The sequence below is a fragment of the Sceloporus occidentalis genome, unplaced genomic scaffold, assembly GCF_023333645.1.
Source record: "Sceloporus occidentalis isolate IW3139 unplaced genomic scaffold, rSceOcc1.0.p SCAF_3, whole genome shotgun sequence".
NCBI classification, from domain to species: Eukaryota; Metazoa; Chordata; class Lepidosauria; order Squamata; family Phrynosomatidae; genus Sceloporus; species Sceloporus occidentalis.
The window spans coordinates 182093926-182118343 of NW_028316983.1; the positions used below are offsets into that span (position 1 = coordinate 182093926).

At 38.8% G+C, this 24418-nt stretch overlaps 1 protein-coding gene and 1 long non-coding RNA gene across 5 annotated transcripts; one reads left to right on the top strand and one right to left on the bottom strand.

The window, feature by feature from the left end:
• The first annotated feature begins 477 nt into the window (after window positions 1-477).
• On the top strand, window positions 478-22457 carry LOC149317184 (centrosomal protein of 76 kDa-like). Of its 4 annotated transcripts, none has more exons than XM_089516997.1 (12): window positions 478-659; window positions 3091-3246; window positions 4667-4748; window positions 5648-5872; window positions 6902-7087; window positions 7728-7825; window positions 10766-10894; window positions 12881-13072; window positions 13945-14111; window positions 14690-15023; window positions 18055-18272; window positions 22010-22457. In XM_089516997.1, the coding sequence occupies exons 1-12, from the start codon at window positions 597-599 to the stop codon at window positions 22146-22148; spliced, it is 1989 nt and encodes a 662-aa protein (XP_089373123.1). In that variant the 5' UTR covers window positions 478-596; the 3' UTR covers window positions 22149-22457. The 4 variants fall into 4 exon arrangements, with proteins under 4 accessions (XP_089373123.1, XP_089373124.1, XP_089373125.1 ...); XM_089516998.1 differs by having other exon boundaries at window positions 18110-18272; XM_089516999.1 differs by having other exon boundaries at window positions 6980-7087.
• LOC149317185 (uncharacterized) lies at window positions 3153-18059 on the bottom strand. The gene is made up of 4 exons (XR_016280598.1): window positions 17974-18059; window positions 14760-14981; window positions 13458-13566; window positions 3153-3549 (listed from the first exon to the last, which is right to left on the bottom strand). It is a non-coding gene; the product is annotated as an uncharacterized LOC149317185 (long non-coding RNA).
• Window positions 22458-24418: the final 1961 nt, after the last annotated feature.

Sequence of the window (24418 nt, forward strand, 5' to 3'; positions counted from 1 at the left end):
TTCGGCTATATGAGGGGGAAAGTGGCTTCCTCCGCAGCGCAGAAACAATCTACATTAACAAACGTGGCTGCATGGAATTGTGGGACCTGTAGTCCGTTGAGGCACCAGAGCTATCTGACAGAGAAGGCTCAATGTCACACAAAGCTACAATTCCCAGAGTCCTTTGGCATTGAGCTGTGGCCGTTAAAAGTGGTTTCTGGGTGGATTATGTCTGCGGCGAGGCTGCAGTCCAGGCAGGGGGAGAATAATAAATAATAATAAGTGATAAAGTTTATTTATATCCCGCTCCTCCGAACGATTAAAAATAAATTCCCTCTCATCAGGCGTTTGCTGTAGACAGCTTTGGCCCGCCGCCATTTTGGGGGAAAAACACGTTCGGGCCCTGGCCTGGCTGTGGGCGGGGCCGAGGTTGGCTGATTGGCTGGAGGTCCAGCCAATGGGAAGAGAGAGAAGAGGGCTGAAGGCGGTTGGGAGAGCGGGAAAGGTATTGCGCTCCTAGAAATGGAGGCTCTGGGCTTCTCTTAAGAAGTGCCTGGACGCAGTCAACCTCTTTGTGTTTTAGGTGGAGCCTAATAAAGATTAAGCCCTGCTGAGCCATGGCTTTGGCCCCTGAGAAAGCGACTGAGCTCAAGCAGATCATTCACCAGCAGCTGACCAAGGTGAGGAAGAGAAACGCCACTGAGATCCTTTATAGGACTCAGGGCGACTGAATGGAGGACATGCCCTAATGAAAGCTAAAGGCACTCCCAGAACTGCAAATCCATGCTTCTTAGTCATGCTCAAAATGGAGGACATTTGAGTAATCCCTTTGGGGCAGAAGGCTGGAAATGTAGGACAGGTCCTGAAAAAGGAGGACACGCCTGAGAGTACATCTCGCAAGAAACTGTAGACCTTCAGGGCTGCATTTGCATTGTAGAAATAAGGCAGCACCCACCCTCCCCCCGAAAGAAATCCTTTTTATTAATTTAATGTCCATGAAAAGAAACCTATGGTCCAACATAACAACACTTTTCACACAAACAACTCTAAATAAATAAGCAGACATTCCTAAAACATGTCTTGCTTAGCTCAGGTTTGTGAGATGGTACTTCAGTTGGCTGCTTCTATGTGGTTACACCTTGATATTTGGTTGCTTACATTTTAATATTCCTCTAGTCTTTATGCGTTAGCCTTTTTGATACCTCTACAAGCCTTTTTAGCTCTTATCTGGAGTCACTTCCAACCACAGTCACCTTACTTTCCCCAGTTGTCTTCAAATAACACAGTTTGACGCCGCTTTAACTGCTACGGCTCCATCCTAGACTTTGACTGTGAGTTCCTGCATGGCAGGAGGGTTGGATTGGATAGCCTTTGGGACGTCTCTTCCAACTCTTATGATTTTTGCATACAAATACTGTTTGAGAATGATCTGGGGGTAATTTAAGTTTCCCAGGAAACTTAAACCCTTTAAAGGGAACAAAAATATTATACGAGTACGAAAGCTAAACCTGTTAAAGGTCTGCCTTTCATTAGCGGAAGAGCAGAAGTGCGACTTTGCCTAACTGTGCTTTCCTAAAGAAGCAAGACTTACTCAAAAAACAAACATACAGCTTGTAGCTTAAAAAAACAATGATGGCTTTAATATATATCTACATACAAATTAAATCCTAAACTAACTGGTGATATTTCAGGAGAAGAAATCTCACCCTCTTTAAGATGTAAGTTTTATAAATAAAGGTTAATAATAATAATAATAATAAGATAGCAGGAAGACTGAGAAGAGACTGTTTAGAATCTTGAGAGAGAGTCTGTTAAACAGCCTCCAAGAGTGAGTGACCAAAGTCACATGGTTAGAAAGAGAGAGAGAGAGGGAAGTCCCTGTCTATCTAAGGAGGGAAAGGAGAATGCAAACATACATTTTCCAGCAAGAATGTACCTTACCAACATTTTCAGAAGGAATAGCAAAAGTAGAGTGTTCTTAATAAGATACACTTTTCCAACTAGATGTTTATAGTGATTCTTTGATTCTGATTTTTACTTGGGAAGTACAGTAAGCTAAAAATGAAATACAAGTCAGAAAAGAATTTGTTTGAGAGCTGTCATCACTAGTTTTATGACAGACTGTTGTTAAAATTGCAGACACAAAGCTGCAAGCTGGTTCCCAGTTGCACAGACATACATTTATGTTTCATTAAGTTGTTTTTGTCAGTTTCCAAATGCAAATGGTATCTAGACCATAGATTGCAAGTCTGGCAGCTTGGTCTTTTACTCAGAAGTGAGGCCTATTCAATTGGGTTTGTAGATGAGCCCTTCCGCTACTGTCAGAACAATTCTATGTGAATGGAGAAACATGCAAATAATCATGGTGTAGCATTGCAGCCTAAATCATAATGTTCTACCACTGATCCAGGTGCAGTTAGACATTTTAAGATTCTGCTGAAAGAGCATTCATCTCTATATTATAGAATCATTTAAAAAAAAATAATCACCCTGTTAAACTTTTGGCAAAACACAATTCACACACGGTACATATCTCTGGGATCTGATGCACAGGATTTATCAATGAGACTCTAGGGCAGTCAAGATTACATCAGACCATTTGGGTGATGGAAGGTTTTATTAAACATAATAGTGATTAATAAATGCAGATTGATTACAATAGAAAAGAAAACTCTTATGTTCTGTTCTACCTTCTGTGGGTTCTTCCAATCCCCAGTGAACAACCCCAGAGATCTTAAACAGATCCCAGATATGTGACTCTGGGAAAAAGCTGGAGAGGGGTGTCATGGCTGGAGTGTTAAGCATTACTGTTGCCTTTATAGAAGCAACCAGACTGTAGAAATAAAACAGCCATAACAAAATCCCTCCTCATTCCCCCATGGCTTGAAATTAGGGAGAAGGAACAGAAAGTCCAATTAAGCATTCCCAACTAAATGTATGTGAACTTCTATCTCTGGAATTTTATACACAGAAGAATTCAGTTGTCAAAGTTTTTGTGCTCTGACTATCCTCTGCAGTCATGGAATCTTTTCAAGACCATCGCAGGCTCTGATGCCATCTATGATACTTGTGCAGTCATTACAACATGGTAACAAAACTATTTCTTTATAGATGGATGTCCATAGCAGGATCCGAGAAGTTCTTGCTGAGACTATACGTGAAGAACTGGCACCTGAACATCAACTGCTGTCTGAGGAACATCTAATGAAAGCCTTGATACGAAGAGGAATCATTGATGATGTTATGAAAGAACTCAGCTTTGTAACAGTGAGTAGTCTGAAGAAAACATTATCTGAAGTGGTTCTAGATACTCATCACATAATGTAAATATAGATATCCCTGTACAAAGTCATTTATGATTAGATTTATTGTGGGGCAGAGTCATTTTTAATAGGATGTAAATTATGTTGTTATATTTTCTTGCTGTAATTGGTGCTGTTTGGTGAAGATTAGGAAGAGGTGGGTGGAGCCATCTGTCCTAGTAAGTGTCTGTACTGTATTTAGAAGTTTCCTCCACCCTCTAACTCACCCTAAACTCAGAGATATATTCTTGCATGCATAGAAGAGGGCCTGAAAATAGAAATGGGTTATAAAAAGAAAGCACATCAGAATTCACTCAGTTCCAAAGATAGTTGCATGTCTAACATTTAAAATTATGCCTGGCCAAGAGTAGATACAATGAAGCTTGATAGAAAGGAAGAAATTAATTTGTGACCGGCCTTCCTATCTTTTATCTGTAGATGTTGCAGCTCTGGATGCATTTATAATCAAGTACAGTTGGACCTCCGTATCTGTGAGGGATCAGTTCTGGACCCTGCCCCCTGCAGATACCAAAATTTGCGTATGCTCAAGTCCCACACATGGCAGTGTGGCATGCGCGCACCCACTAGCGTGGCTATGTGCACACGCTGCCATTAAGAAAAACGGAGGCTTGCCATCCGTGGATAGCAAGTCCACCAATACAGAAGGCAGACTGTAATATAGACATCTCATGCTGATCAGCCTTAATATGGATTAGAGGATATATGGCATGAGCAATTACATTGGCAGTTATCAAAACAAGTACATGGATCATACCCATACTTCTTGGAAGAGCATTATTCAGCGAGAGGTGTTATCAAGTCTATATGTATCCTATCAACTGCATTATTCAACCAGTCATACTGCCCATATGGCATGACAAGGGGTCTAAGAGGTTTTTTTTTTAATGTTGTGTTAGAGACTGGATGCTATTTTTATCAGCAGTTTTGTTAAATTCAGGCCCTGAAGTAGATTAATAAGAAGTGTCAATGTAAATGTGAGTGATACACTGGCTAAGAAATAGAATAGATAAAGGGTTAAGATAGCCACTTTACGCAAGAATTTCATAGAAGTGTGTCTTAAGAGATTTTCTGATCTGTACAGATTCTAGGGCTGCATTACTGTTTTTGACAGGCACCATCACTGCACTAGCCAAGAAAATTAACTTTTAAAAAGCATGTTTTTAAAGCATGTTTCATATGGGTAGATATTATTTAGACCAGCCAACTGGCCATAGTTCACTGTTACATATTTAGTTTGTATAATGAAAACTATCCCTTTGAAGAATGCTTTAACATTGTGTTTCTTGCGGTGAAAAGACATTTAAAAGATTGTAAGGGAGTGTTGATTTGAATGTGTGTTAAATTATACCTCAATATAATCCTAGGATATGAACAATGGGGAAGTGACTTCAACTCCAAAACTTTCTACACATTTCATTGAAAAACAGCCACCGGTGTTGAAAAAAAGTATGTTATATGCTGTTTTTACAACTTTGATTTACTGCTTTTTAGATGTTTCAAAAAGTGTGAAATAAGAAATTATAATTGAAATTATTTTTTAAGTAATTCAGTGGCTTCCACCTTTTCCTCCGGCATTTCAATCCTTCTTATGTCAACAGTGTTGGTGCTTCCTCTGTGATCTGTTTTTATAATGAAGTTTATCTTCACTGCTGATCCTGTAATACACGGTTGAGGATTATGTGGCCCTTCATTCAAATGCAAATCAAATTATTTATATTTTGCATAGGATGTGAGGATCAAATGGGAAAGGGATTTTAACATTATACAGTGGACCCTTGTTATATGCTGGGGTTTGGTTCCAAGATCCTCCGTGTATAACAAAATCCGTGTATGCTCAAGTCCCATTAAATATAATGACATAGCAAAATGGTGCACCTTATAAAAAATGGAAAATCAAGGTAAATTTATACTTTTTTTGAACATTTTCAAACCGTGTATGCTTGAATCCGTGTATAAAAAATCCGTGTATAAGAAGGGCCGACTGTAGTTTTTTGTGGGTTTTTCGGGCTATCTGGCCATGTTCTAGAAGAGTTTATTCCTGACATTTCGCCAGCATCTCAATCAATTTAGGTCAAAACTTTAAAGTGCATTTACTAGCCATTTTGTACAAATTGTAAATCTTTCCTATTTACTGGTACTTTTTGTACTCTTTCAACTGTCATCTTGGCCTCAGAGGGAGCGATCAGGCAGACCCAGCAACATCAGGGACAGCCTGAAGGACGAGACTTCTCCCTCCTTTAACTGTCACCTTGTATTGTATTGCAATTTTTACTGTACACCGCTATGATCATTGTGGAATAGCGGTCTATAAATAAAACATATTATTATTATTATTATTATTGTAGCAAATATTGACCCAAAACGGAGGTATCTGTACCTTCAAGTTCTTGGTGGGAAAGCTTTTCTGGAACATCTACAGGAACCTGAGCCTTTACCTGGTCAAGCTTGTTCTACTTTCACACTCTGCTTACATTTTCGAAATCAACGTTTCCGCTCTAAACCTGTGCCATGTGCCTGTGAACCAGATTTCAGTGATGGCTTTCTACTTGAAGTATATAAGGATACGTTAGGTAAGGAAATCTAAAGTACAGAAATGAATAATATTGGGTTCTCTTTCAGAAATATTCAGATTACGTTGTGTGTGTGCGCGCGCGCACATTCAGTTAGGAGTACTATACATATCCACACCATTTTAACAGATAAAATGTTTTCACAGCTATGGTCAGAATTTCAAGCTTGGTGGGTCATGGTTGCTTTGTAATCCTGCAGCCCCTATCTTGAAGGAAGATCATGTGATTATTTTGTGTGTGTGTGTGAATGACAGTTCAAAACTACTTGGGGTTTACAAAAATTACTCTTGTGCACACACTTTATGTTGCTTGTTTTGTCATTTGATAGATCTAGGCATCTACATGCTCTCCCCTTGTTTTTCTTATCACAAGGCAATGATGTATACTAATAGTAAGCCCCCCCCCCCCCCCATGTGTAAATATCAGAAACATATTCCCATAATTTTGTGAGTCTGTTTTTGTGGAGTCAGCTTGGTTCACACAGATAGAATATTATATGATATAGCAATCTTCTGCTGCCTGAAAATGGACAAATGATTTATCCCCCATTGTTGGATGAATGCTCATGTCCACACTCCTATGGATATTTCACATCAGTGATTTTGTAAATTTGCTTCCATAAAAGATGGATGTTGTGGTGGCTCAGAAGGTGGACTGATACTGCAACTCTGTACTGACATATCTTAGCTTAAGACTTATAAAAATCAATGAATCTTACTGCTTGGTAGACAGAATCAGAAATTTTAGGTGGGAAGGGGTCAAGAAGAAATTAAGTCCTTTCATCTTTCCCTTCTAGCTATTTTTCCACTCAAAATTTCTCCATGTCCCAGCTGCTTTTCTATGACAATATTAAGTAGATGTGATGGGTTGGTATTCTTCTTTTAATGCAAATATCATGGAAAGGCCATTTTATATAATGACAATCTTTGGACTCTTATCTTTAAACCAGTTTTCATAGGTATATTAGCAATATGCTAGAGCTTTCAACTAGAATTTTTCTTTATCTTTATTTTGATATGCCATTGACAGGCGAAGCAAGTAAAATGGTGGATGCAACCACTATGCTTTCAATATGTGATCCAGTGCACATTGTCTTGATCAAAACAGATACAACCGGTGAAACAACATTAGTTGCATCCTATTTCTTAGAGTGGCGGTCTGTCCTGAGTGCAGAGAACAGGATAACAAATGTTGCTGTTGAACTTCTGGGTGTAGGTATGCTTTTAAAAAATTCATTACTAGAAATAATAATAATATTGACAGATGGAGAGAGTTTTAAAAAGAGGATAAAAACAGGAAAATTGAAACTCTGTTTCAAACAGTATATGAAGCAATTTCAGTGATAAAATTCATTACTTGTGAAAAAGGAAACAGCAACGCCCAAGCATACAAACTGCATCTTCTGTTTTCTCCCTTGATCTTTCTTTAGCTTGTTGCCTTCAAAATAAAGGAGTCTTTAGCTTGGCTTGTGAAGTTTCTCTCCACTCCTCCCTTCTTTTTAGACCGTCTAATTATTATCCCCTCTGTTTGTAAGCCGCCCAGATTCCCAGTGATTGGGCTGCATATAAATAAATCCTATTATTTTTATTATTATTTTATTTTATTAGCTTATTAAGCTTATAATAGTCCATATTAACCTCATCTAACTTAAAGCTCTGCTTTGGAAAACTGGCTCAATGTGGTTTGTAATTCTTGCAAGCCTACAAAGGAATGTGATTGCATCAAAGGTTTTATATCTCCAAAACTTGTTTTGAAGAGAAATATATATCCATCATCTTTCATGTGATTTCTGAATATCTTATGTATTAAAATGTCTACTTATTTGCTCATCAGACAAATATCTTTTGGTCCAAAGGTACAGAAGCGAAGGTTTCAGTTGGAGTACTGAACATCAGACTTGAAATGTACCCAGAGCTAAATAAGATACTTTCACAGGAAATTGTCAATACTCAAGTAAGTCTTAACATATATGTGTATGTGTGTGTGTGTGGGGTGGGGTGGGGGAAACATGGGAAGAAAGGGGCAGTTGAAGCTGCCCCTTCCAAAGATGGATTGGGGCCGCAGCAAACACATGCCGTAGCCCCAGTCTGCCTTGAACCCAGCTGAAAAGGAGCAAATAAGATTCGCTCCTTTTTCAGCTGGGGGAAAGCTATGACCCCATGGTGGCTTCATGATGCTCTAGCAGCATGTAAACGCCCATGCTGCCAGAGTGTCATGAGGCCACCCATGTCTGGACAGCCAGGTGACTTCAAACTGGCTTCCTGGCATCATCGGGTTGTGCATTGTCTAAATGCTGCGTACTGATGATGCCCAGAACCAGGCTTTTTTGTTCTGGCCCTGGGGTACTGTAAACGTTAACATTTTAAAGCACATCCTTATTAATGCAAGTCAGATTGTTTTTTATGCTATTCAAACCTTTGTGTGAGTGTAATTTGTCATAAAAGTTCTGCTGAAATACAACTGTCTTCCTCATTAATAAAGATGAAATATTACATGGATATGAAACATGGAATAATTAAGCACTACTGTGGTTCATGTGTAGTTGTATTTAAGTGTTAAGTGTTAAGAGAGCAAAATTTACACAGCTTGATTTTTCCAAATACAGTACGCCCTTTTTTTTACGCGGTGGATCCGTTCTGGACCCCCGATGTAAAAAAATGTGTATGCTCGAGCCCCATTGAAAGTAATGGGGCTCGTGCATGGTGCAGCAGTGTGGCCCCCATTACTTTCAATGGGACACACCGCCCCTTGTGCCCCATGCGCTCCTGTGTGCTCCTGTGTGGCTTTCAGCATATGCTGAAAGCCGCATATAGTGTGTCCACATATAACGCGGGTGCACTGTAATGTAGCACCTGAACTGTCTGCAGGAATTGGTACTATTATTGCAACACTAGTTGCATTGTCTACTTGTGCATCTAGTTCTGTTCCTCATTGATATTACCACATTAAATCCTACATGTTAGCACCATTCAGCTGGAAGAGGCATCTCAGTCCTTCTTGCTTCACGTACCCCATTTCTGGAAGGCTGAATCTGAGATAAAGTATGTGGTAGGTTGAATAACAATACTGCAGGCATTTCATCTTCTGTTCCAATATGGCTTTCTCCTTGAATCACCTGGATATATTTCTTTAAACTAAATCCAAAATTAAGTGTCTGGACTTCTTTTATATAAAGGGAATTTCCCTTCCCCTCTTCCTTTCTGTGTGACCCCCACAGCTGCCCTATAGGGTTCCTTAGCATGTATAAAAACCTCTTTTCAGAATCTTCAAGAAATTCTGAGGAATTGGGAACCTATCTGCACATCTGGTGGGATTGTGTAAAGATAAAATGTTCTAAAACAAAGCTTGGCAAGAATGTAATAAAATAATAAAACATACTGCTTACTGTACTGTAAAATTAACATGGTTATCTGTATTTCATAGACAGAATGACCTTACATTGTAAAGAGATGCTAACATTTATATTGCTGAAAATATATAGAAAAAGTGGAAATGAAACACAAACTATGTAATTTATCACCTATGGACTATTGTACCAGGTGAAACATTTAACAAAGCAAGTAAATGTTTTACGGGTAGAGAACAATAATACAACTGTCTTCATAATAATTCAATGTGATAGCCATGTATACTCCACCTAGAATAATATAAGAGAATCCTGTAGCACCTTTTGAGACTGAAAAAAACAGGTTATAACATAACTTTTAATGGACTCTAGTCCATTTCATCAGATGCATGGAAAGAAGCCACTAATGAAAAGATGCATCCAAGGAGGGAGGACAAGGAAGCATGGAACTCTCTTGTTAAAACAGTTTCATTGGCTAAAGCTTTGTTTCTGGACACAATTAAAAGTGCTGGTCGTGACCTGTAAAGCCCTATATGGCTTAGGTTCAGACTATCTGAAACACTATGGATTGAAACAGCTGGGCAAAAAGCAGCGCTTTGGCCATGTTGAGGGCATGGCTTTTATATGACACACTCTCCCCAAACTCCCCGGAAATTACACTGAGGCTGCCTAAGGTGACCCAAACCTGGCTGGAAAAGGAGTGGAAAAAAACCACTCCAGCCGGTGGTCCATTTGGGACTGCAGTATCCCACTGGTGCGATCCTGGAGCGATTGGAGTGAGAGTGGCCGCAGATCGCACCATTTGGCTCGTCTGCTTTGCCCCTGTATCTTCCTATATGAACGTGCCAAAATCTTAAGATCTATAGGGGAGGGCTTTCTTTTGCTCCCACTACTGTTCCAGCGAGGACATGAGAAAGAGCCTTCTGAGTGACTGCTTCCACCTGCAGAATTCCCTTCTGTTGGAAACTGAACTGACCCTCTCCTTATTCTCCTTTCAATAGCAAGCAAATACCTTTTTGTTTAAGCAGGCTTTTATTAGCTAATTGCTTGCAGAGAGGCTTCTTACTGGGGTGTATGCTTTTTAAGAAAAATTCTGTATGCTTTTTAAATGCTATACTATTTTAATGTGATTTTAATTTATTTTAATAGTTTATTGTCACATTTTGATCCCTTTTATGAACCTCCTTGGGTCCCATTCTAGGAGAACGAGGGCATATCAGTTAGATAAATGGATTGAAGTCCATGACAGATGAACTTTTTTCTTTCAGTCTCAAAGGTGCTACAGAATTCTGTTTTTATTTATTTAAGAATAAGTACAATTTAGCTGCTTTTGTCAACAAGAATGAAAATAAAACACCTCATCTCAGAGAGTACTTTGGAAACATCTGCTGATAATGAAAGTGTTTCCTGTATATTCTAATGAAATTGCAGACTCTCTACAATGGATGTTAGGCTGATAATATGTAATGTTGATTGTCTCATTGACTGAAATTTTAATTTAAAAAAAAACAACAGCACACTATATGTTGGATTTTTTAAAATTGCAGCTTGCTTTGGAACGCCAGAAAACAGCAGAAAAAGAACGGTTATTTCTTGTGTATGCTAAACAGTGGTGGAGAGAATACTTGCAGATCAGGACTTCACACAACACAAGACTAGTCAAAATATTTGCACAGGTTTGTCAATGTTCATTTATTCTACCTTTTTACTATACACACACACACACAATTTCTGAAGAAATAACTGCAGATAATCTGACTTTTTATCCAGCCCTATATTAAATTCCTTGGTGGAAACCGCAGTATTTAAGTTTGTATCTTTTCAGATTGTTATTGTTTAGTTTTATTTCAATATGTGTCTCAAGCAGTTAAATTTTATTACTTAGAAACACTTGTTCTTGTGAATTTACACTAATTGATCATTTTGCAGAATAAGGCATGATTTGAACTAGCTAAGTTCCGAAATCATGACTGCAAGATTTCAGAATTACAGAGTTTTGACAATAATGGCCATTAAAAATTAAACATGCCTGTTCACAAGAACTCTACGGTGTAACTTTTAAAGAAGTTACTAATAATTTATTCACAAATAACAAATATGGAAATATAAAAACATTTCATCTTGCCAGACTAGGATAAGTCTAAGTGATCTTTCTACATATCATTCAAACTTAAATGTTAAAATGAGTTTTCCCAGAAAATGTTTAGGTTTCCTGGGGACCCATATGGAGAATTGATTTTGTTTGCATAGGTAACTAAAGAGTATCCTGCTGATTTAATTAAGCATCTATAATTTCTTGTGAGTTTTTTTCTTGCTAACATGTTGTTAGTTTTATGTAATGGTGACTAATTTAGAGAAGATACGAAGGGAAAGACCTCTGCGTGTTTAAGAGTATACAGTAGACAAGTCAGTACAATGTGAAACTTAATTTTCTGTGCTTTGGCTTCATTCTTAATATTCACCGTGGTGTAATTAAACAAGTGTGGACAGGGTTAAGAAAATGCACACGTCTGCTCTTGAAACACCTTTGAGGGGAAATGCCAAAGAGCTGCTGCCACTGCCATTTTTCCGGCCAGGCATTGAGAAGTCCACAAGTGTGGCAGAAATAGTAGAGTGGTGGTGCTTCTTTTAGATTCTCCCAAGATGGGCTAAGCTGTCATTTTATGCCACTCTTTCTTTGTTTTTGTTTTTTTAATAAGAGTTAAAGTACAGTATAAGTTGTATAAGTGAATAAGCTAACCCTGGTTTTGTGTCAATTTTTTGACTGGAATTTGTACACTTATACATGAATATATATATCTTTGTTGGTGAGACTGGATCATTACAATCTTTGGCTAAGATGACAGTGGTGCTTTACAGAGCGCCCAAAAAGGGCGCTCTGCCAGCGCTCGTGTTTGCTGCACGAGGGAGCCACAGCGGGCAAACCACGCAGCTCCCCCGCGTAGCAAAAAGAACCCACAAAAAGCGGGTTCTTGCGGTGCAGTTGTGATGCCGCAAGGCAGCAATGGCGCACTTGTGGCGTCACAACCGCGCCGCTACATGCGGATGCTAAGCGTCCGTCACGTCAAAATGGCAGCGCCCATGTGTATAGGGTGCCGTCATTTTGACATCCCCAGTACGTACTAGGGGTGAGGCCTGATTGGACGCTGCATCCTCGACCAACCCCTAGTACATACTGGGGGCGGAGCAAAGGCCTGTCTGTAACGGGCCTACATGTCAAGAAATTATGTGAAGAGGTACTGGATTAGTTAGTAAATATGAGCAATCAGACTATTGCCCTCATTGGAATATTACTGTGTGCAACTAGAGGAGTAATTGTGCAGACATGGAAAGACTTTTATAATCTGAGAATGGTTGGACAAAATATGGTCACTTGCACTGGCTGAGAAACTGTCCTATGGGACCATATTAGCCAGGGAAGAAATAAAAAGATGCATTTGAAACAACCTGATAAATATTTCTACTTAATTTTGCTGATTTTATTCTGGGCAGTAACACTGGGAATGGAGGGAATTCAGTGGGAATTCTCACTATGGACTGTATGTGGTTTACATGTTCATTACTGAAAACCCTAATTTAAAAAAAAATTAAAACTTGATTCCTTAACATATAAAAATATGATTGCTTTCTATTTAAAAAACCTAGTCTTTCATATTGTTTAGGATGAAAATGGGATAAACAGACCAGTATGTTCCTATGTCAGGCCACTTCGAGCAGGCCGGATTCTGGACACACCCAGGCAAGCTGCAAGATTTGTCAGTGTTCTTGGTTATGAAAGAGCCCCTGTCATTGGTGGGGGAAACAGTAAACAAGAACAATGGTGTACTCTTCTGGCTTTTTTGTGTAGAAACAAAGTAAGTTTACTACGACATTATTTAAGAGAATATGTTAACTGCAATTCAAATTTTAGTTGTAAATAATCATTTCAGAGTAATATTAAAAGTGTTGGCTTCTATCTTTACTTCAGTGTGTACATAAATTGATTAGAGTATCCCAAGGCTGACTTAACCTTACGTAAAGTAAGTTGAGCTACTTAAATGACTTTAAGATATTTGGTATTGGATGCAAATTGGAGTATCTAAAATCTTGTTTAAGTAGAGTTAAACACACATTTTTTCTACTAATGTCTTAATGAATAAATTCTACTTTATTTTTATTTTATGTAACAGTTTCCAGGATTCTTAAGTTTGTATAATCCATATCCATTTCCATTAACTTCTGTGTTAAAAGAATGCTTACCTTCCTGGTAAATCCTTTTGCTTTGCTTTTTTGAAATCTGTAACTGGGGCTGTTGTTGCCATTTCTTATTAAGGACTAAAATCAAGTGTTAGTCCTAGCTAGAATATTCCTATTGAAATAAATGAGAATTACTAGTCACCACTTCAGAATTCTATTCATCCCTTTCACACTACATATTTATAGCACTTTTGAGAGCACATTAACTATCAAAACTACAAAAGTTTGAGACTTGTAGTTTGGTTAGGCACTAGAGCTCTCTGGCAAAGAATTCTACATAGCTTATAAAATTCCAAAATTTCATAGGAGCCATGACAGTCAAAGTAGTATCAAAGTACTATAGCTGTACAGCATAAAAGTGACTATTATTTTAGTGGGTTTGCTTTACTTAAGACTAAAACTGGATTTAATGCTGAGTCTTCATTTAATGCCATTTAAGTCATTTTTATTCTATCTAACCTATTATGTACTTAATCTATCACCTGTTTAGGGCGACTGTGAGGATCATGCTAACCTTTTATGCAGTCTTCTGTTGGGGTTTGGGCTTGAAGCTTTTGTGTGTGTAGGAACAAAAGCTAAAGGAGTTCCTCACACATGGGTAATGACCTATGGAATTGATGCAACAATCACTTTCTGGGAGAGTTTGACAGGACATAGGTAAGTAAGTAAAGTGATTATAAAGTTAAATTATGCCAAATTCTAGAACTATTCATATACAATTCCAGTCAATATTTAGTGCTATATTCCAAGATAATGTGTGTGCAATTCATGGCAGGTATATTATTAACAAGTTTTGTGTAAACTCACTTCTAAAGAGCAGAATATTAGCTTTATTTGAACAGCATGTTAGTTTTGTTCGTAAATGTTCATTGTCTAGAACTGTACCCATATTTGGTCTAAAATCTGAACATGAATCACTGAAATGGTAAGTACTGTTCAAGTCAATCAGTTTTCTCAGCTTAGTAGGCAACTATTCAGTAACATACTACATTTAGCTGTTGATTATGTGAATTTTTCATCTAGGCCTTTTAGGGCTGGAGTCATGCTTTTAGAACAGGGAGGGACTGTTCATTCCTCAGGTCCACTCCCAGTTTCTTCAACATAGCTGAGTAATTAGCTGCATTAGAGAGTACATTGTCTATATACACTGAAAAGTAGACAGGATTTTTATTTTGGGCCTTAGGTGAAATGAAAATATAGGTTGATTTTTTTAAAGTGTATCTTTTACTCTTCAGATACATTCACAACCCTATTAAGCCTGACGACCCTCCAGTTGTTGAGCAGCCTAAGCCGTCGTATCCTTACCGAACAGTAGGTTGCATCTTTAATCACGAAAAGTTTTTGGCAAACTGCCAGCCTTCTGATGCCGTAGAAGTCTGTGCCTTCGACTTGCATGATGAATCTAAGTGGAAACCAATGAGTGGAGAAGCAATTAAATCAGTGTGTTCTCCAGGGGCCACAACTGCACTTCCACCTTTTCCTCCACTCTGTGCTTCAGTAATAGATGCAGCAGCAGCAAGCAATGATCTGGAATTACAACTTAGAATATTAGTAGCAGAACACAGGAAGGTATATGCCATTATGTCATTATTCATTTGTGTTTTCTTCTTAAAACAAAGAGGTTGAATTTACTATTAAAGCCCAGCTACAGATTTAATGAGTTTCACAGTTACTTTTTTCTCTTGCTATTCAGGTTATTGACCATTGGTTTTATAATAATGTGAAAAATAATTTAAAACAGCTTGGCTTATTCTTAGAACCTCTCAGTCTCCAAAGCAATGTATAGTTTTTATCTACACTGCAAATTAATACTACATTTTACATAGGTGTTTATATCACATAAAGGTGTTATACTGCAGTAGCACTCCATTAGTCCTGTCTTTGCCTAGAATTTATTGCACAATATCATGGCTTTCCCTATGCTGTACTGCTGTTCATTTGTTTGGAAATCAATTTTTCCCCACAGTAAAAAATCTGTTAATCACCACATACTGATTAACACTTTGCGGGTGAAAGTTTTGTTCTGCATCCTTGTAATATTGGAAGCATGGTGAGTGTGGTGTGAATGTGCTTTCATTGCTCCTCCGAAGAATCTAAGAGAACCAAGGCAGCTTACAATAGTTTAAAAAACAGTAACAGCTATAACATTGATTATAACAGTTAAAAGGTAATTAAATAACAGTATTATTAAAAACATAGTTAAAAACTGCTGGGGGTTGGGTTTCCCCCCCTAAAATATATGTAAAGTTGTATGACAAGGGTGGGTTACACACCGCCATATTAGTACGCGACAAGCATGTACTAGGGTTAGGAAGGGGCGGTGTTTCCGCACCCCCTAACCCTAGTACGCGCTCTGCGTGCACAAAATGGCAGTGGCTGTTCCACATGGCCGCCGCCATGATGGCATCACGAACGCGCCACCTCCAAATGAGGCGGCGCCGACGTGATGCCATCGCTCTGCGCGAGGGCGCTTAATGCGCGCTTTGCGCGGAGCAGGAAGGAGCTCCGTTTCAGAGCTCCTTCCTGGTTTGCGTCGCTGAGCGCAGCCTTCAGACGGCTGCGCCAGCGACGCAGAGGAGAAAGGGGCCAAGCGGCCCCTTTCTACTCCTCCCCGCCGCCGCGGGGTGTCCTTGGGGCTTCAAGCCCCAAGGACACCCCTTTCCAGGCTGCGGGGAAGTGGCCTTTTGCCGCTTCCCTGCGGCCCAGAAAGCGGCGGATTGGGGCCTCAGCGGCTGCCGTTCTGGCCACTGAGGCCCCGATACACCGGGGGAAGGGGCGGGTACAGGCCGCCGCTTTTCGGCGGTCTGTAACCCACCTTTCAAACCAATTTCAAAATTAATTTTTTAAAAAGTTGTATGAATAAAAGATCTAACATTATGACCACAGTAATGAAATTCAAACTCATTATCATCTCAGTATGCTGTGCTAGTTAATTAGGTCAGCTATACAGAATTTATCAACGAATTAATTTTCTTCAATTACCCAAGTAAATTTTAAAAATTAATTTAAATTCTAGTAATCAAATTTTTGTAAGTGTAACAGGGAGACTTACCACTGAATGTTGCTACAGCTTTCACTAATGGATATTCATGCCATAAGCTCAGCATGTATTGGAAAGAGCCAAAAGATGCTGTTTAAATAAGGGATCAGGGAGTACAGGCTAAACCAGGACTGGGCAACTGCACAGGGGAAAAGCATGGTTCCATCAAGCCCCATTCCCAGTGGGCCACATATCACTCCTGGTGTGGGTTGGTGCATCTTTGGGGGGGGCAGTTTGGGAATGTTTAACTGTTTTTGCCCCCCAAAAAAAGTTTTAAAAGTTTATTTTTGAGGGTCTCTTGTAGAGCTTAGGGACTGTGGAACAAGGCTGGAAAGTTTAACTTTCCCCACCACTAAGCTAAACTCTTCCTGTTAAAGACAATGAAGTAAAATAGTGAAACAGCTGCTACGCTGCAGTACCTGATAAATGTTAAATTAAAATTTTGTTTAATCAACAGAAACATTTACACTGAATCATATGATCATAATAAAACCTGAAACATAATGTTATGGCCAGAATAGTGTAACTGCAGGATCAATTATGATCCCCCATGCATCCAAAGGACAGTCTCTGGAGGGCTGGGAGACCCTGCAGCATCACTTTTAAGCAGTGGTGGGCACTGCATCAGATAGAGAAAAGGAAAGTTCAGAATACTGGATTTAGCCCATTATCCTTGCTTGCTCTGGATTATGATATTTGTAATCTTCCAAACGTAGCAAACGTTGCTTAGTCAAGCTTATGTTAATGTTTTTAGTCACAGAAATGTTGTGATGCCATGCTAAAGGAATTCCACATAATCTGAGCTTTCCCCTTTCTAGCATCCTAATATGGTATAATTTAAAAGTGGAACATGTGCACTGTTTGCCAGAATTCATTTATGTTGGCTCATCTCTTTCACATTATTGAATCATAGAGCTGGAAGAGACCACAAAGTTCCTTAGAACAGTAGAGACTGTCTAAAAGACCCTTAAGGCTGATTCAGTGGGCTTACATTGAATATGGAATAAAAATATATTACATACATTGTACATGTAATAAACGTTCCTTGAAACTAAAATTGGAAAATGAGACATTTCGTATAAGTCTTCTAGGAGAGTGTATTAGTTTATTGTATTTCTTTGAGAATTTAGGATTTATGAGTTTCAAGGGCTAGACATTTGCTTATGTCATTTTTTTCAGCCTTATAATTAAAAAAAATAAAAAGCTCTCAGCTATAGTTGTAGGAGGAGAAACCTGGAATAATCAATATAGACTGAGATACTGTATTACAGAGTAATCTGTACATGTGGAAAAAATGACACTTTTACATGTGATCCTATCCTTGTGCCATCTTTAGAAATTATTTCATCTTTTAGAAGGAAGCAGTTTAAAGCTGAATAATGACACTTTGGCTAAAGATGCAGTCTTGTAATAACTGTGGTGCCTCTTGTCATGTTATGATTAATTTTTAACATTTGCTGACTGAGCATATACTTGTACCTTTTACTCCTTCATGCATGTGGATTGTTATAAATATGTTGATCCTAATTAATCTCTATTCTTCATGTGATTCATGCGCAGGACCTTGGGCTAGCAACAGTTTGGGATGACCAGCTGTCTTATCTCTTGTCACCAGCCTTGGCAGCCTATGAACTTGAACGTACCACAGGTATTTCTTCAGGAAATGAAGAATTTCAAGATGCTATCAGGAGAGCAGTCCCCGATGGCCACACATTCAAAGGATTTCCCATCCATTTTGTGTACAAAAATGCAAGGAGAGCATTTGCTGCATGTCTTCGGTAAAATGTCTTCTGTTTTTACCGCATACCATAGAAGAAGTATAAGACTGTATAATAAATAGAAATTCTTATTAAAAATATAAGATGATATGCGATACAGATATTTGTGTATAGTGGTCCCTTCCCTTATGCGGGGGATCATATGAAAACCGCATATAAGTGCACCTGTGTATGACGCGGGTGCACTGTATAATCATAAAAGACAGGATATGTGGTTCATCATTAATGCAGACAAAATAGAATTAAAATATTTACTCATGTAAAGAAATAGTGTTTTCAGTCATTTACTTATATTTTGTAATGTTTATAGTGTGTAAGTAATAAGTGTAGATCTTGGAAAATAAATTTTCAGAAGAATGAATCATAATAAGATTCTGAAGCCCTTCATAACTGTGAGGTAGTAGGATGATGCCTCTGACGGAATGTAAGTGAAGCCTTACTTTTCTTCTTTGAGATGGCTATAAGTGAGTTGTGAATGCCTTGGTTACAGTTGCTGTCAAGCGATTAGGAGGAGAAGCTACTTTTGCTTACATTGATTTGAGTGAGTTAATAAATGTGATTGACTCTTATAAGTTCGGTAATGAACTAATTAGTGAAAAGGTCCTGGATATGGTGTCAGGGGAAGAAAAAGTTAGTGAGGAGGAGCTTGCTGAAGATGACTGAGGAGACTTAAGAGTGATGAGGAAGCCCATTCTCAGAATGGCAGATGGAGTTACCGATGACTGTTGGGTTTATCCCGTAAGCACCAACCTGTGCTGGCAGGAGCCTACTTTTTTTTGTGGTTATTAGCATTTAAGTTCCCTCCTTCTTTGTCAGTTTTATTTTTCCTGCCTGGATGACTAAACATGCTTAGACTTTCTTTGTTACAAATAGGCAGTTAGATTAGATAGAGATAATGGGAAAGAAATGAAAGGATGCTACAGAGCTGTCCTCCGAAATTAAATCTAAAATGGCAGATCAAAGAAAAACTGAGGTGGAGACAAATGCAGATCAGAAAAGAAATGAAATGATATTCTTGCAAAAAAGCTTGTAAAATGTGGGCTAGACAAAGTAACTGTTAAATGGATCTGTAATTGGTTGACCGGCTGAACCCAAAGGGTGCTCAACAATGGCTCTTTTTCCTCCTGGAGGGAAGTGACCAGTGGGGTCCCACAGGGCTCTGTCCTGGGCCCAGTGTTATTCAACATCTTTATCAATGACCTGGATGACAGAATTGGGAGCACACTTATCAAATTTGCAGATGACACCAAATTAAGAGGAATAGTTAATACTCCAGAGGACAGGACCAACATTCAAAATGATCTGAATAGACTAGAAAGCTGGGCCAAAGCTAACAAAATTAAATTCAACACGGAGAAATGTAAGGTACTGCACTTAGGGCAGAAAAATGAAATGCACAGATATAGGATGGGAGACACATTGCTGAATGAAAGTACATGTGAAAGAGATCTAGGAGTCCAAGTAGACCATAAGTTGAACATGAGTCAACAGTGTGATCCGGCAGCTAAAAAGGCCAATGCAATTCTAGGCTGCATCAATAAAAGTATAGTGTCTAGATCAAGAGAAATAATTGTGCCACTGCATTCTGCTCTGGTCAGGCCCCACCTTGAATATTGTGTCCAGTTCTGGGCACCACAATTCAAAAAGGACATTGAGAAACTGGAGCGTGTCCAGAGGAGGGCGCCCAAAATGGTGAAAGGTCTGGAAACCTTGCCCTATGAGGAACGACTCAGGGAGCTGGGGATGTTTAGCCTGGAGAAGAGAAGGTTAAGAGGTGATATGATGGCCCTGTTTAAATATTTGAAAGGATGTCACATTGAGGAGGGAGCAAGCTTGTTTTCTGCTGCTCCAGAGAACAGGACCCGGAACAATGGATGCAAGCTACAGGAAAAGAGATTCCACCTCAACATTAGGAAGAACTTCCTGACAGTAAGGGCTGTTCGACAGTGGAACAAACTCCCCCGGAGTGTGGTGGAGTCTCCTTCCTTGGAGGTCTTTAAGCAGAGGCTAGATGGCCATCTGTTGGGGATGCTTTGATTTGGATTTCCTGCATGGCAGGGGGTTGGACTGGATGGCCCTTGTGGTCTCTTCCAACTCTATGATTCTATGATTCTATGAAATGAAAGTATCCAGTTGACTGCTGCCCAGTCTGTCTCTGGAGATGAAAGGCGTGAGACATTGACAAAAATATTCCTGACCTCCAGTGAATCAGAGGCAGATGAAATCAAAATTAAGGTTAAAAAACCAGAGGGAAAGGAAGCCAGTTGGAAGCGAGGCTCTGACCCCATGGCAAAAGAGACCGCGGAACCGAAGGTTTAAAAAGCCCAAAAAAAAAAAAAAAAAGCAGCCAACTAAAATGCTACTAATAAATAAGATGGGACAGATCATTCAGTGTTTGAATACTAGACCTGATGGCTAGAAGAACAAAATGCCCTGCAGTCAAGCTAGAAGAACAAAATGCCCTGCAGTCAAGCCAAGCTTCACTAGAAGGTTTCAGGGAGATGTTTGACCAGAAAGACTTCAGCAAGCCCTGTAACAGAATCATTCTAGAAAGCCAAAGTATCAGATATTGCTGAAACTGGGCTGCAAGAAAGTGGTTGGGATACAATTTAGGGAAATCTGGTCTAAAAGGAAAGCTGTTGAGAAGTTAACTAAGGAAAACCTAATTATTAAGAATGATATTCAATGTTACATCTCAGCCTGTAATTTGAAAGCGGTAGCAGTTTATTCCCCCTTCAAAAATAATTCCTGTCATATGAACTCTTTTTACACCAAAGCCTAATTTACCTTGTCTTTAGAGTGATGCCAGTTCTATGCCTATACAACATGTAGACTAATAAGGGCCAAAACAGCCCAGCCCAAAAAGGCAGCGTGACGCCGCCCCTTTGAGCACCAGATTGGGGCCCCAATTTGGCCATGGACCCAGTCTGGCTTTTTTCCAGTACACAAAAAAGCAGCAAAATGCCACTACTTTTTGTGACGGAAATAGGGCATCCTTTCTGCCACAACTTTTTGGCACCACAGTGTAAACAGCCAGACAGCTTCATGGCAGCTTCCTTCTAGCTTGGTGGCATGCATCATACATACCCCACTCAAAGCCACTGATAAACCGGCATATTTTGCTGGTCTGATCAAGCCCTAAGTTTCCAAAAAGGGTCTGGCATTTAGTGCTGTAATTTAATTTTTTTATAGTGGAGATAACTTTATTTCTGAGAGCTCTGTGCACCCAAGCTCCAGGTGTACAGAAAGGGAATAACAATGAAATAACCCAGGCAGGTTTTCCTTCAGGTTAATAGGAAGTATTATGATGTACATGTTTTTCTCCACAACTTGCAAGATCAAAGTAACATGGCATGCAACATGAAAGTAAGATTATATTAATATAAGGTGAGTATGATACAGTTGTCAATTCTTTTATCTTTCCATTAAAAGCTGAGACTACAGCTAGATCATTCTTATTTGAATTTTGAAGTATTACATATAAATAGACTTGTATCCCAAGAATGACACAAAATTCTACTTGTAAACAAGGTGTGCAATGAGCAGATACCTTTTTAAAATAAAAGCTTAAAAGCATCAAAAATTTCACTATCATGTTGCCACATTTTATGACATATAGCAAAGTTGTTTGTAACTCCTGTTTTAATGCAATAGATTGATTTAATGCAATAAATTGATAAATTCTGATATCAGAATTAATAGACAATGATTACTCATGTTTCTGTTTCTTCAAATAGATCTCCTTTCTGTGAAGAAATACTGTGTTGTCGAGGGGACCAAGTACGACTTGCAGTTCGTGTCAGAGTATTCACATACCCTGAATCTGCCTGTGCCGTTTGGATCATGTTTGCTTGCAAATACCGTTGTGTACTCTAAAAAAAATCACTCCAATGTTCAGCTGAAATTCTATTCAGGCATGCAAAAGTCCTAAAGACTCAGACTCAAAAGGCTCAGAGACAGTTCTGTACATTACAACTGGCAGACTCATATCCTGCTCCTGAACACATTGACTTGAAAGTAAATCTTATTAATTTGAATGGAATGTGTTTCTAAGTATGCTGCGGATGACTTATGCACTGTAGCTTCTGTTGGGGGGGGGCAATACTAAAATAGTACTCAGGAATGTAATGGCGTGTTTTTGAAAAGTACAATAATGAGTGTTGGCTGAATAATTCTGTGTAATATATCATGAATTTTTTTTGTATAAAATGTAATTAATGTACTATAAATAAATATATATTTTATTTTAGTAACTGCTGTTTTGATAAAAACACATAATTAAAAATACAGATTTTCAGAAATTTAAATTGGCATCTAATCTACAATATTTCATATCTCACAACGAGTATTTTAAAGGAATATTTTCGATTGTACTAAAATTAAGAAAGAGCCAGCATGGTGTTTGAGTATTGAGCTATGACTGTGCAGACCAAGGTTCAAATCCTAGTTCAGCCCTGGAAACACACTGGGTGACCTTTGGCAAATCACAGCCTCAGAGGATGGCAATGGCAAACCCTCTCCTTAAAAAACTGCCAAGAAAACACCATAATAGGGTTGCCCTAAATTAGAAATGACTTGAAGACACACAACAACAAAAATTAAGAAACTTGAAAGTACACACTTTTATTTTAAAATGTTGTACGTAAAATAATCCATTAAAAAACAATAAGGGTGGGACTTCCAGAGGATATCATCACGCTAACAGTTCATCTGAAATGCAACTTTACAGCTAAGTATAATACACTTTAATTTAGAAGCCATATATTCTGCTGCCTGTGGGCAATAATAATTTGTGGTATTTTCACTTCTGTATTAGTAAGACAACCAAATCTTCAGCTGTTCATTACTGCAGCTGATGAGTTCATTTCAGATGTGTGTATGCTCACCTAGACTGGGAGGCATGGACTTCCCTGTACTTTCCTTTCCTTGGCACCCACACTTTACCTCCTGAAAATGCTACACATACGTAGGGTCAGAAGAACCTGGTGAATGGAGGGAGTTGAAGTGTGGGGAAGGGATTGCCAAAAAAGCCAGGAGAATATTTTAAAAGCATTTCAGGTACTGGAATCGTTGTATTGATGTTTGTAATACAAATGATTTTGTTAGGAAGATTACAGCCCTAGTATGTGCAAATCTTACTTACACATCACATGTGTGTTTTGCCCATTACAGCACAATGAATACAGGGCTTTATATGTTTTATCACTTGATGCATTCTATTATATTTTAAAATGGTTTTCACATAATAGTAATGGTAGTGTATTATGAATGTCAAGTATCCACAAATATTTCACTTTTTCTACACTCCCACCTCCACCATCTGGCCTGCATTAGTAGTTTTAATGCTTACTGACTAGAGTAAAAACATCTGTACTTACTTTTCAGTCTTAACTGCATTTTGTATCCTTCTTTACACAGAATGACGTCTATAGCATCTCTGTCTCTTGTGCCTTCTACACCTGGTGTGCTTCCTTCACCTGGAAAGCCAGCTGAAGAACACACAGATAAATATGTCTTACCTTTCATCTTTATGCTACTGGGGGATGACAGAAGTTGTAGTCCAACACACTTGGAGGGAACCAGATAGATCTGTAGATGGGAAAATCAACAGAGAAGATGTATATGGGTTGCATGTTAACATGTGAAGCTAACTTACTGAGTCAGCCCATGGGTTTGTTTATCTCAATGTCCTTTGCTTGAACTAGTGTTCCCAGCCCTGGTGCAAGAGATCTTGTTTGGCTGGCTATCCCAGGATTGAACCTTGGGCTTTCTGTATGCAAAGCATGTCTTCTACATTTAGCAGTGGTGTTCTCACCTAGCAGCATGCCATGGTGATGTAGTCAAGGAATTCTGGCCAGAATATGCAGGTCAGGACAAATACCCAGGAAGGATAGTTAAGTAACAATGAGATGAGATGGGGTTCAAATAAAAATTGAGAAATGAAACTTGAAAAGGTAAGGCAGAGAGGGAGAGAGAAAGCAACATCAGCCTTTGACTGTTCTTAGGGATTCTGTATTAAGAACTATGTGTTCGGCAATACAGATGTTTGAAGGCATAGGTACATAGGTAAGGATTGGTAATGGGTAGATGTCACAAGCATGCTCTGGTAAACTTCAGTTTGTTGCTGTGGTATTTTCAAGCAAAGA

Coding starts and splice junctions, on each gene's coding strand:
- LOC149317184 (XM_089516997.1), top strand. CDS start 597: ATGGCTTTGGCCCCTGAGAAAGCGACTGAGCTCAAGCAGATCATTCAC. Junction 3,247..4,666: donor AAGAACTCAGCTTTGTAACA/GTGAGTAGTCTG, acceptor ATATAATCCTAG/GATATGAACAATGGGGAAGT. Junction 10,895..12,880: donor TAGTCAAAATATTTGCACAG/GTTTGTCAATGT, acceptor CATATTGTTTAG/GATGAAAATGGGATAAACAG.